The following is a 13,661-nucleotide window of genomic DNA, read 5'->3' on the forward strand; positions in this document are numbered from 1 at the left end:
GGAGTGTAATCATTCACAGTTAAAGAGATACTGCCACGTCGTGAAGACAACTTTTAGTCTTGGTGCTTAAAGCAAAGACACGATGCTACGAATGGAAATGAAAAGGGGACGCACCTCTCCCCTAGTTTATAACCAGTCTCTTGCCGTATTTGCAACCCAGACTTTGTAGCGTTATGGCATTGCACAAGAATCTGAAAGTGAAACTCACTGGGGGGGGGGGGAGTGAAACTAGCCAGTTGATTTTCCTTTCCGAGATGCGCGAAGGGCAGCAAAACAGCCGATTTATAACCGAGAGATTTTAGTGACAATAGGAAAAGTGTGAAAAAGAGATGCGATCTTTAGTTGAACAGTCGCTCGGGGGAGTGCTAGCGGGGGGAGAAGGACCAGCCCGGGGCGTTAGGTTCTTACAGTGCTTCTTCCCTTCTGACAGAGCATCTTCCACGCTGCTGTGAGGGCCGGGGAGGAACCCGGAGCGCATTAGGGCCGCGGGGAGAGGCGGCGCGGCAGGCAGGTAGCCTGGTGCACTGGCTGGAGCTCGCACAGAGGCAGAGAGCGGCTGCCGGGGGCCCGATGCCAGAGGCAGGCTCTGCGCTCGCTCAGCCGATCCCGGGACCGACTCCCGCAGCACTTTGATGGGAAGCGGACGGCGCTGGCAGCAGCCCGGCAAGTCAAGACGCCGCAGGCGTGGCTCTAGACGCTGCTCCCGCCCCTGGGTGCCCCCGCTCACACCTTCCACGCGCCAGCGCCGAGCCGCCGCAGGGGGGCTGGGGCGGCTTTGCTGTGGGCTCCCCTGGGAGCTGCAGCCCCCGCTCCCCACCGCGGGGTGTGTTGCCGCCGCCGCCGCCGCCGCCGGAGCCCCGTCCGCTCCCTCCCCGCCTGCCTCTCCCGGGCTGCGGGCAGCGCAGCCGCTGCTGAGGCTGGAAGTTTTCCTGGCCGCGCGGGGCTCCTCCGCCAGCCGGTCCCCACCTCCCCGCCGCGCGCCGGAGAGCAGCCGCGGCCGCTGCTGAGGGCGAGGCGGGGGGAGGGGGGGTAGCGCCCAGCCCAGCCCAGCCCAGCCCAGCCGCCTCGCGCGCGGATTCCGCAGCCTGGCCGGCCCGGGTCCCGGCATGCTGAAAGTCACCGTGCCCTCCTCGTCCTCCGCCGCGGGCAGGGCGGGGGGCGCGGCGCCCGACTACTGGATCGACGGCTCCAACAAAGACACCCTGGCCCATTACTTCGAGCTGGAGTCGGAGCTGGGACGGTAAGGGACGGGGCTGCTGCTGCTGCGCTGGGCCAGGGGCATTTCCGGGGCGTCCTCCGCTGCGCGGGGCGGCGGAGCCGGCGGGCTTTGGCTTGTGGCCGCGGCTGGGGAGGGCAGGAGCCCGCGCGTGCAAGCGGTGTCAGAGGCTGCGGGGACTTTTCCCTTGCGCGGCGGGGCTGCCTCCCTCCCCCACCCTCTGCCTGCTGCGTTTCCTTTGAGCGTGGTTCGTATTTAGAGTCCTTCCCCCGACCCCTCGTGCTGTCTTCTTTCCACGGGGGTGCCTGAAACTGGAGGAGAGAGACGAGACCGCCTCTTCCCCAGGGCTGTGGGCTCGATGGCACTTCCCCTGCACGTAGGGTCCGCCGCCTTTCCTAGATCCCCGCCTTTCCAGGGCTAGAGGGAGATGAAGACTTACGGGCGGGGTTGGGGTTTTTTGGCTGGGGAGGGGGCAATCAAGATGACGATAATGATGGCAAACTCTTTGGTTTTGGTTTTGCTGTTTCAGACCGGTGACACGGGAAATTAAACTTAAATACCAGCTTGCTTTAGTGGCTTTTCAGTAGCGAAGGGGAGAATGAATCACTTAAAACAGTTGCAAGCAGGATTATAAACGGACATGTTGATACAAAGAGAAACCCTGTATGTGAACAACTTAGTACTAATTATCTGGGAAGAGCCTAAACTGTTAGGCTTCCCTGTATTGGTGTGTGTCTGTATGGGGGGGGGGGGAGAATATATATTCCAAATACCATCTGGAGATCACGTCCTCATGGTGACCAGCATGTACAGCTATTGCCCTTCTCCTGTGACCTGCCTACTTTGGTTTGATAGAGATGGCACCATAACTATTTTGAGAAGTAGACATTTCACCTTTTTGCTCACTCTAAGGTTTACAGTATTTGACACATTTCAGGGTTGGCTCGTTTGTACTAGGAAAGCTCGAGATGAGGCATTTCCTGCGGTTGTCTATCAATTACAGTGTCTTGATGATGATGAATGCACCCTGCTTTCAAGAGCTGAAAAAGTTAAACTGTAAATGATGGTCCAAAGAAGTGTCAGTATTTTTGTGCTGGATGCATATCTGTCCATTTTTCAGGTGTGGGCGTGCATGTTCAAACACAGAAAACAAATTCGGTTCAGAACAAAAGTCATGCAAGTCCTATGTTAAAAGGAAAATACCAGTTAATTTCTTAAGAAAAACACACTATTGGCCCAATCCTTTAAATGCTTAGCCATGTGAGTAACTTACATTAGTAGAGTTACCCACGTAAGTATTTGGAGAATCTGGGCTTAATACTGTACAGAAAGAAAAGGAGTACTTGTGGCACCTTAGAGACTAACAAATTTATTAAAGCATAAGCTTTCGCGACCTACAGCTCACTTCATCGGAGTGACTGTTAAGAATTTCTGTGAATCGGCCACACTTGTAAGTAAGTTGACAGTCTAATTCTGAGTTTTTATATTAGACATGTTTGCATGATTTTGAGCAAGCTGCTGCAGTCCTTACTCAGACAAAGCTGCCATTGAAGTAATGAGCCCATGAACAGGACCTTTACATGTGAACTGCATTCTTTCATTAGGAATTGCAATACAATTTAGGAAGTGATTGCCAGTATTTGAGTGAATTGATGTTTGGTACACGTTCATTCGTGCATGCCGTGCTACTGTCACAGCACACTTCTTCCAGTCATTTAACAGTTCTAAGCATTTTTAAACTAAAACTCAGCATAACATTTAATATTTGTCTTCTATATCTGTGTAGGTTTCAGAGTAGCAGCTGTGTTAGTCTGTATCCGCAAAAAGAAAAGGAGGACTTGTGGCATCTTGGAGACTAACAAATTTATTAGAGCATAAGCTTTCATGAGCTACAGCTCACTTCATCGGATGCATGCAGTGGAAAATACAGTGGGGAGATTTTATATACACAGAGAACATGAAACAACCTTACCTGATCACTCTCGTTACAGTGTGTATGGTAACACCCATTGTTTCATGTTCTCCGTGTATATAAAATCTCCCCACTGTATTTTCCACTGCATGCATCCAATGAAGTGAGCTCTAGCTTACGAAAGCTTATGCTCAAATAAATTTGTTAGTCTCTAAGGTGCCATAAGTATTCCTTTTTTATATCTGTGTAGAATTTTCTGCATCAGTATAGAATGATCAGCAGATGATATTGCATTTAGAAGTAGAAAGTAAAAGAATTGATGTGATACAGTAACATGTATAATGGGGGTGAATGAGTTGTCATAAACTTTACAGAGTAGGAAGTAAAATGAGATCAACGATCTTGTAGTGAAAAATTTCATAGATGACAGCGCAGTTGTGTCAGTTTATTCACAGAAGGACTTGTAATTACAATGTTTTTACCTGAAAGGAAAAGTAAAACCTTGAACTGACATGGTTGCGTGTTTTTAAAAAAAACAAAATCTTATTGACTATTGAGTATTTGGCTAACATTCCTCCCTTTTTTCACTTATGATGATGATCACACATACCTTATAGATAATAACTTGAACTGAGAAGCCTTCATGAATGATATTCTACGCATGTGACTTTAACAGTACAGCACTTGTTAATACTCTGTAGGTGGCAGAATTAGTGAGTTGTATATTTTCTGTATCTTGCCCAATGTGGCTTTCAGCTGAGAGTTTGCATTTCACAATATCCTGAGAAAAGGTTTTGCAACAATGTTAACCGTTAAATACTACACTTGTAGTATCCCAGAAACATAAAATCTTTCATGTTATGTAATGTCAGGTACAGAGTTTATGCAATTGAGATTAGTATAAAGAGATTATTTGAAGAGGAGAGAGAAAATTATGTAACAAATGACTCCTTTGATACTCAATGCATTTTTTATAAAAAGGCAATTTAAGTTGTGAACATATCTGCAGATATCACTTCTATTGGAATTGTATTGAACATAATTTATTTTGGTATGGCAAATTTTATGCACTCCTTATCTTGAATAAGAAAGTGACAGAAAAGTTTAATGTTCCTAATGTATTGATTGTTGACAGAGCCAACAGCTCATACATAGTTTGACTATTAGGGAATATTTCTGGCTGGGTCTCTAGAGTTATTCCCTCATTGTCAAAAAATGACATCCGACTCTTCTGTGCACATGAACCATCATCAGAAATCTTCTGGGCTAACTTCTCATTTAAAGTATAGCCTCGCTAGAGTAATCCTCATCAAGGCCCTTATCCTGAGAGCTATTAAGCACCCAGAGTTCCCATTATATTTCCACTGGGAGTTGGGAAAGCACTGAGCACTCGGGCCCCAATCCACAAATATACTTAGGTGCCTAAACCGCAGACTTAGACATCTAATTCCTGGTTTTTGCCTCCACTGTAATCCACAAAACTTGCACTGAATCCTGTAGGTGCCAAAATTCACTCAATGCCTATATATATATATATATATATATATATATATATATATATATATATATTTAGAGTACATGTTTCTTAGGAAATCCAGTAGGTATGCTGAGAGGCTGCCTACCAGGTCAAATCCTAATGAAAATCTGGCTAGGATGGCAGTGGTGGTAGCCAGATTAGAACTTTTAGTCCAGTGGTTAGAACATTTGTCTAGGATGTGGGAGGCCCAGGTTCAATGTCTTTCCTTCTCAGCTTAGTGGTTAGAGCCCTTACCTGTGGGATATGCTGATGTGGGGGCTCTCCTGTAGAAGCTGTTCCATTGGGGATGAATAATGAAAGTGTGTTTGGAGCAAGGGGATTGGACTGTCTGTCTCCAACTTCCAAGGTGGGTGGCCTAACCATGGATTACAGAGTCTCTTTCTTGCTCATGTGCCCAATGACTGTTCCACTGAGCCCAGTGGTTAGGGAACTCACCTGGGAGGTAGGAGGCCATAGGTTTTGTTCCCTGCTCCAATCACTTTCATTATTTATACCCAATGGATCCGCTTCAAGAGAAGAGACTGAGGGAGCACCACATCAGAATATCCCATAGTTTAGCAGTTAGAGCACTCTTCTGAGAGGTAGAAGACCCCTGCTCAAATCCTTTCTTCCCCACTCTGGCAGAGAAGAGAATTATGGGAGATCCAGGTTCATCACTGGCAAATCTTTTAGTCCAGTGGTTAAAGCAATCAGGTGAGTGGGCATGGCACTGGTGCTGCTGTTTTGCGTGGAGCGAGGCAGCTGTCCAACTTGCTACCACAAGAAGCTACGTAGGTGCTTAAGCTGCCTGACTCCAGGAGAGGGGTTCCAGTTTGGGGATCATCTGTGCAGAGAGAGACTTAGCACTGTTCCTGTGGATTTTTTTTTCTAGGTGCCTAAAAATTAGGCATTGCAACACACAGTGCGGCAACGCCTAAATCTTTGTGTATCCAGGCCTCAATCCCTAATGACACAATGCAGGGTGAGCTCAAGTACTAGTGTGCTGTGAACCCACCATCTTTTAGTGATGCTGAGTGAGCTGTGCTAACATCTTATGTTAATAATCCTGTTCATGAAAGCTGTTATATAGCAGTAATTGAAAGGGAATTCTAAAGTCAGGTAACAGCATTATTGTTATAGAAATGGGTTAATTTTGCATATGTTTAGAAGGCAATAATACATTTTATTTGAAACTCTAAGCCAGTGCTTCTGCTGTCGTATCACCTTGCAGAACTTCATGTGACGACAACCTACAAAACAGCTTTGTAGTTCCTCTTCATAAATAGATCACCTACAGAATTGCATTCGTACAGACTGTGCTTTCTGTGCCCAGTTGAGAAGCTCGATTTGTTTTGGGTGTTGTTAAACTATACGTATACCACTCAGGTTTTTTTGTTTTGTTTTTGACACAATCTTTGCTTGCTACAATGGTGTGTTGTTCTGCAGCACATCAAAAAACAAAACAAAACGCTTTTTGAGGTAGGCCAATCTTGATTGCCTTACTAATACAAGTAGTCCCATTAAGATTTCACAAATAAGGTGAGCAGGATTTTGGCCCTTATGGAGTTAATAACTGAGACTTTCATATTTTCAAGTTGGCTTCATAATCTAGACTTTTTAGTTCTGTAATTTGATCTTTGTATTAAAAGAACACTGTGGTCTCGATTCTAGTATTGAGTATATTAATTCATTGTTTTATACTGACTCATTGTTCAGTTATTTTTTTGCCAGACAAGTCTTCCCCCCCCCCCCCCCCGCAAATTCATATATTTTTGGAAAGTGCAAGTGTTACAGGGTCTGTAACAATGAGCTCTGACAATGTAGTAGCTTTGGAGTTAGGCTATTCTGTCCCATCTGTCTCTAATTAATAAATTTCTACCCTGAGTTATGTCATGTATAAATAATTGAATACTTATCAAAGCAGCCTGAGCAAGTACTTGAAAAGATTATTCTCTTCTGCCTCTCTAAGGCCTGGTCCTGAAAACATGAATTAATATGACGCTTGCTCTGAGTAGCTGAATTGAAGTTGTGGTGGAAAGCACTGTCCAGGTAGTATTTTCAGGATCTGGCTGTCTGCTCACAAATGTTATTTCTATAAAAATAGGATAATAATATGCCATTCATGTAGGAACTTTCCACTAATTGAATTAAAGGTTAATTCAGAGCAAACTTGTACTGTAATGCCATAAAAGAAGAGAAATTTAAAAATCATTTACTTTCTTAGTAGAACTGCCTGTGGTTAAGGGATGCCAGATCAAATTCTTATGCATGTAGAACTCCTATTGAAGCTGCAGTAAAATAGAGAACTAACCGATGTGTAAGGAATGAAGGACTGGACCTTAATATCAATTAACAGAAAAAATGTGGTCACCATAGCAAAAAGGCATCAGAGATTGGCAATTGGTACAGTAAGAATGTTTGGAAGTTCCCGAGCTGGTGACTCAAGAAACATCCTTTATTAACCCTTTCAGCCCTGTTTAAATCTCTTACTACCTGTATGTTCAGAAGAGTGTTGGTGGTGGTACAAAGACTTGCATCTTCCTAATTCACTTTCAAATAAGACAATATTTTAGTATTGAACATCCAAGTCCAAATGTCACAAGTCAAATGCCACGCTCAGTTATTTTGTGGAGCCCACTTAGCCTTCAACTTCAATGGGGTGGCAGGGATGTGTAGTTAAGGTCAGAAATGGCCTAATTCATTCATGCTTTTGAGCTTTAATCAAACATCAGTACAAAGATGTGTCTGGCCACTTCGAATTGCAAGAATATGAGTTTCCAAAGCAGCACAGAATTTGGTCTACTCTTTTTTTTTTTTTCTTAATTGTAAAATTTGCTTGCTAATGCTTAAAGACTATAGGAGAAATTCTGGTCTTCCTGAAGTCAGTGGCAACTGACTCCTGTTGACTTCAATGTGGCCAGGATTTAATCTAATATGTTATCTATACCTTATTCAGGCAAGACTCTCCCCAGCTTCACTGGGAGTCTTGCTGGAATGGGGATTGCAGAATTTAAACCTAAATCTCTGAGATGGCTCAAGAAATGGGTAACTGAAAATATAGCTTTTTCACTACTGCTTATTTGCGTCTGACCCTGGTAGTACTGTGACTGAAGTATTATTGCTATATCCTGGTTAGAGCATAGTCTGTGTGAAATGAGTTTGCTGATTCAGTCTACAGTAATTCCCAGTGGACAAAGGTGTCCACACAACAACTGTTAACTTTGTTGGCTTCCACAATGTTTGTTTTCTCCGCTAAGCCTGCCATGTTTCTCCAGGAATGGCCTAAAGCTCATCAGTGGGGCAGTGTGCAGAAGCTGCTCCTGCATGCTCTGTGGGAAAATAGAGGAATTCAGTTTTCAGTGCAGTCAGTGGTACCTTTCATGAGACCTAAATTAATCTTATAACATATAATTTCTTTATACTGTAATGTGAGCAAAGTTTTTCAAACCAAACAAAATAGACTACTGATTGCGACATGCAGATACTTATTTTCAATTACAGATGCATTGAAAGATGTGCTACCTGGGGAATAAAAACAAAATGGATTTGGTTTTTAGAGGTTATCAGGTCCAGTTCTATTACCATGCATATTTAGAAAAGTAATTCATACATCCTGAACAATATTTTTATTTTGTGTGCAAGATGTCTGTCATTTGCCCTATATATAGTTTATACTTGTAAACTAGATGGGATATATAAGGGTGACAGGGGGTTTAAATGCTTTTAAATCAAGAATTAGGATTTCTGAGTGGGCTGTGACAGAATATACCGTGTTTCCAGAGTATTACATTGTATTTACATACTGAACCCTTATTAATTAATATGCAGAATGTCTTGTGCTGTGAACCAAGTGAACCTTTCAGTTTCTTCTGTAGAATAAGTGCTGGAGGTGGTTTGAAATGGCTGCTATAGGTGGATCTTTCTGTATAATTTTCACAGCTTGTTTGTGTTTATGGAAGGACTGTTAAAATGAAGAATGTTACTCTCCAGAGAACAGTTTATATTTATTATTTCTATGGCATTATTTGTTCCAACAGCTATCCATCTTTGTGGTGGCTTTTTGGTTTTAAAAAAATATCTAGAAAATTTGTATTTCTCACATGAAAAATTAATACTTACCCTCGAGGTAAAAATTCTTAGAAATACTGCAGATGTGTCTGGGCTTCGGAAGCTGAAAATAATAGAGTTGTATCAGTTACTTTAGGATGTGAGAGAGATGTTTGAGAAGGTATGAGGAATTCTGCAAAAGCACTATAATCTGCAGTCCAGAACTAAGAAAGCTGTTTCTTTAACTCATTGCAGAAAACCTATATGAGAAATAGAATACATGTATTTCAAGTGTTGCCAGAAATTTTTCCGCAAATGGGACTTTATTATAACGACCTTAAATTATTGTTTAGATGGGCCAGTGCTTGCCCTAAGTTTGATGGAGCCCTGTATGGTACAAAAGAGATGTACAAGGCCCATCCAGTTATCTCTGTGGCTGTGACTAGGCCTGTGATGTGTGAATAACCCGGGCTGGAAGTGACTGCATGAGGTAGTATAGGTAGATGGCTACCAGTAATAGATGTCTTAATGCCTGCTGCTTGTTGGCATAGAAAATGATCATATTTTTTAAAAAAAACAACAACCCACCCCCAACTATAAGTGGTGGCCCTTGTGAAATAATAATACTCAGCACTTCAATAGCACTTGTCATCTGTAAATCTCAAAATCCTTGGTAGAGGAGGGTAATGGTCCCCAACAGATGAGTTGGGAGACAGTGTGGAGAAGTTAAGTGAGTTGGCCATGGTAATCTAAGGGCCAAATCTGGAAGACCAAAGTAGGCCGCCTCCTCTCCCAGCCTGGTGTACTATCCATTGGACTATTCTGCCTCCCTTATGGTGAACTATCTCTCATTGGTATCCAGCTGGATACCAATCACTAATGTAGCCCTGTAAAGAGAGAGTTTCTCACACTAACCTTTCCGTTGAAAAAAGATGCAAAGACATGCGTGTATTTTAAGCTGTGTGTGTACAGCACCTATCAGAATTAGGAGTTAAGTACGTACACTGAGAAGAAAATATGCTTCATTGTATCTACCTGTGTTGTGTCATCACAATGTAGCAGAATTTAAACCATGTAATTTTGCACAGCTGCTACAGATTTAAAGTTATATCTATTCACCGTATTAAGGGCCTACTTTTGGCACTTTTATTCACATTAACTAATCCCCTCACTTTCTGAGAAGCACCATAGATTTCAAGGAGGCTACTTGTGGAGTAAGGAATACTCAACTAGAGTAAGGTAGCCGATTTTGCCCATCCCCTCCCTTGAGTAGTGGTCCTGTCTCTCGTTCATGGTGTGTCAGATATTACATATTTAAAAAAATAAAAATGACAAGCTTGACAAATAGCATTTCCCTGGGAATTAATGACTGGCCAAAGGTTAATGATCCTCAGCTTTTTCTTGTGCTATCAACTTCCCCAACCAGGTATTAATTCCCAGGAAATGCTTGTTCATTTAATTGTTATTGCTTAGAAACTAAAAGCTCTGTTCCAGAATCTTTTTTTCTTTTTAAAATACTGTCTGGAATCAGACCCCAGGACTCTGTGAAATTCTCTGAAGCACATGGTATATAGAGTATGGAAACTTTGGGTGATGGGGGAGTGTTGTCTTTTGTGGTCTCTTCATTTCGCCCTCTTATTTCTCCATCATTGCCACCAAAGGCCTTTTCTGGGTGACTGTTCTTTTTGATGAAGGAGAGCTGGATGAAGCTCTTTCCAGAGCCCATCAGCGCCACTTTTCAGCCTTCAGAAGTTTGTTCAAGAATGGCGAGAAAAAGGTGCTTCTTCCTTCTCCAGCTCAAGGGGGAGAGTCACTACCCATAGAACGTTCCCGGGTCTTTCTGTGCCAGGAAGTGAGATTGGTTTTCAAATTAGGCTCCTGTAATGAGGCTGTAGGATGGATTGTTACATAGTACATTACAGTACAGAATTCTGTCCAAGCTGGCCCCCCCCAGCTGGAAGAATGTTCCAGGGCAAGGTAAACAAGGTAGAACGTACCTAGGTTACCTCATGGAGGGGTGGGATAACAGAGAATTATCCTGGTGTGTCCTGGACAGCGCAGAGAACTTGTGGTTTGTGGGTGTTTTTTTAATTATTGTAACTGAGTTTCTGAGGTCTACAAAGTCCAAACCTAATGTAATTTCCCTTTTAGTATTAAATTAAGATTTTTTGTAATCAGGAAAAGCAGGTTTTGACTTCATTATAAAAGATATTCGCCTATCTTAAGAACTGTCAGCACATTAAAAGAGTAAGAGCACTATTGGAAATAAGACATGGAAGCTTGTTGTCATTTTAAGTCCAAAACAACATTTATCAAATGCTCTAGGTTCCAATTAAATACATTTGATTATATATCCACACATTTGTGTTTTGGTATGTCATTATTTTTAAAATGGGAAGGCACATTCACCTAATGATTTTAGAATTAAATTTATGAAAACAACATGAATATGTATAAAAAGATATAGAGGATATCAGTAAGTGTGTTTATGTTTATTGCCATACATCTGTTCATTAGTGTAGAGATCTCTTAGCTTTTTATTCTACACTAAACTAAATAAATAAATAAATCTTTCTGAGACTAGCTTTCTGAAGTCAACAAAGTTTTTTTGGCTTTAGTTCACTTTCTGGTTTTCTGAAGAATGAAAGAATTGTAACCTCTGAGGGACCAAGCAGAGCATTGCAAACAATGTAAATGTCCCCTTTGAACTTCCTCTGCAAGGGATAATGGAGAGAAATGATAGCACAGATCACAGAGCTGTATCATGAAAGTTTTTTTATATAAATTCTAAATGCAAATAAGGAGTTGTCTGAGCAGCTCTTCCAGTATTTTGTTTGACAGTTTAGGTTATGTACTGTCCATAAACCACATGAGTAACCGCCATTGCCAATCAATAGGCGTTGTGCACTGGATGAAGACTAATGTTAATTCTTAAATGGATTATTTTAAAAGCTTGTAAAATATTCTGTCCTTCATAACTAGATAATTAGGTTATGTTGCTTTTTTCATGGGCAGAATACTTTATTATTTAATGTTTACATTGCAATGACATCTACATATCAGAAATGACAGTCCCTGCCCCAAATAGTTTACAGCTTGAAAGGTAAGGTCTAACAGGTGGATGAGACCTCAGGAGGTAGCAGGGGAGTGCAGGATAATAAAATAGGGTATTGTAGCACAGATGAGTTGTACATGCATGCGCTTGTACTCTTGTTTATATATTTTTTTATCTATGTATAGTCCCAACTCATGAATAGTGTTAGTTTTTGGAAAGTTTGGGTTAAATAGGATTTTTTTGGGGGGGGAATTTAACATTCTTGAACAAGAAATCGGATGTCTATTTGAAAGACTTATTGGTCATCAGAAGATAAGTATGGTGCTAAATTTGGTCATGGAACTGATTGCAGGACTTGAAATGCATAACATGCTTAATATAAGGCTATGCAGAACAGAGTGCCAAGCTCCCTGATAGAAAACTAATAAAACACGATTTCTTGGCACAAAGGCCTGAAGGGGGTCGGTGTTTGCCAAAACCACAGGGCTCTGATCCTGGGCTTGCATATGAAATCACAGCTAGAGAGGCCCTTCTGCAATCAAAGCACACTGGGTAAAGAGAGGGGAGAATTAGAAATGGTCAACGTTTTTTTTGTACTTCTGAAAATGATGTGAAACTCTAAGTTCGTCGGGGGTGACTTTTAAAGGCTAGTTAAAATGTTTTTAAAAACAGAGATTCTGGACATTGTTTCTGAAAAACTTTAAGCATTTTTCTGCCAGGACTGATTATATTGAAATGGGGTTTAAAAAAAACATAATTTGCTGTTACTCCTTACAAAAGTGGGAAATTACTGGAGTGCAGGTCCTAAATAAGCCTGTAGACAGTTCACCTGCACATAATTCAAATTGCAGATCTTTTAGTTGTTCAGACTTTTTTTCTCCAGTACTGATGGAAGGGCCAAGTTAGGCAGCTGTGCAATGTATGGAATTTTTATTAATTTCAAGGGAGGATTGGAGAACAACATTCTATGTGATTTCTGTGCACAACGGCTGGATTGAAGCCCCTGATTCCAAAGACCTAATCCTCATTTATCTGAAAAATCTTTGTCTCCTCTTTGCGTTTATATATCTCAATCTGCTTTTTATATGTTCTAATTAATTTGGTCTCCAAACACCGTTGTCCCTGATTTACAGATGAGCAAATTAAGCTATAGGAAGCTTAAGGGCTGGATCATACCTCTCTGATCTCTTCGTGCACAAATCTCCTCCTGCCAATGCAGAAGGTGAAGCATACCATGTCCATGACATTGTCTTTCTCTGCTCCTAGCACCTGTGGAGGTAGGCCCTTTTGAGGTCATGAATCCTCTGCTATAATGATGTGTTTTGTAGGTTAACATAATGTAAAGCAACCGTCGAGAAGGACTGAAGGACAGATTTTCATCCAGACCTCAACTCAATCTCTGTTTTTCAATTTGTGTGTGTGTGTGTGTGTGGTGGTTTTTTTTGTTTTTTTGTTTTTTTCAGGTGCAATTCTATATTTGCACTGAATGGTGGGCATTAATATTAATAGTTGGAATATCTAACTGCCTTTTTTGTGGGTGAAAGCAGGTATACTAATATATGTGAGTGCAATTTGCTGTGATTACAAAATTCAGCTTTCTATCCCCCAAAATCTAAGTGTTTTGTCTTCTGAAGGGACAAAAGAAAATCATCTTCAGAAATGTATAAGTTGATTAGGCTCTCTTGTGAAATGGTACTATTTTTTGCTTTGTTTACTGTAACAAAACAGTCTGACTTTCTCTTGGGTTCCTCTGACACCTTCATCTCTCACTGTTGTTAACCTCTTGTTGACATGTGGTGGAGTGTATACAAACCCGCACTGGCCAGGCAAGGGTTAACAAACTGCTATGGTCTCAAGCAGGCCTGCCCAACTACACCTGCAAGGCATGTCAGGCCTGGAAGAAGGGCCTGAAAAG

The 13,661-nt window shown here is 41.9% G+C and overlaps 1 protein-coding gene across 1 annotated transcript in view; it reads left to right on the top strand.

Annotated features, from left to right (window-relative positions):
* The first annotated feature begins 210 nt into the window (after positions 1–210).
* CAMK4 (calcium/calmodulin dependent protein kinase IV) overlaps positions 211–13,661 on the top strand; it is a 302,575-nt gene continuing 289,124 nt past the window's right edge. The window contains exon 1 of the mRNA XM_038403756.2: positions 211–1,240. Coding sequence (XP_038259684.1) covers positions 1,107–1,240 — 134 coding nt within the window. The 5' untranslated portion in view covers positions 211–1,106. The remainder of the gene's footprint in view (positions 1,241–13,661) is intronic.

Source organism: Dermochelys coriacea, chromosome 5, assembly GCF_009764565.3.
Source record: "Dermochelys coriacea isolate rDerCor1 chromosome 5, rDerCor1.pri.v4, whole genome shotgun sequence".
NCBI lineage: Eukaryota > Metazoa > Chordata > Testudines > Dermochelyidae > Dermochelys > Dermochelys coriacea.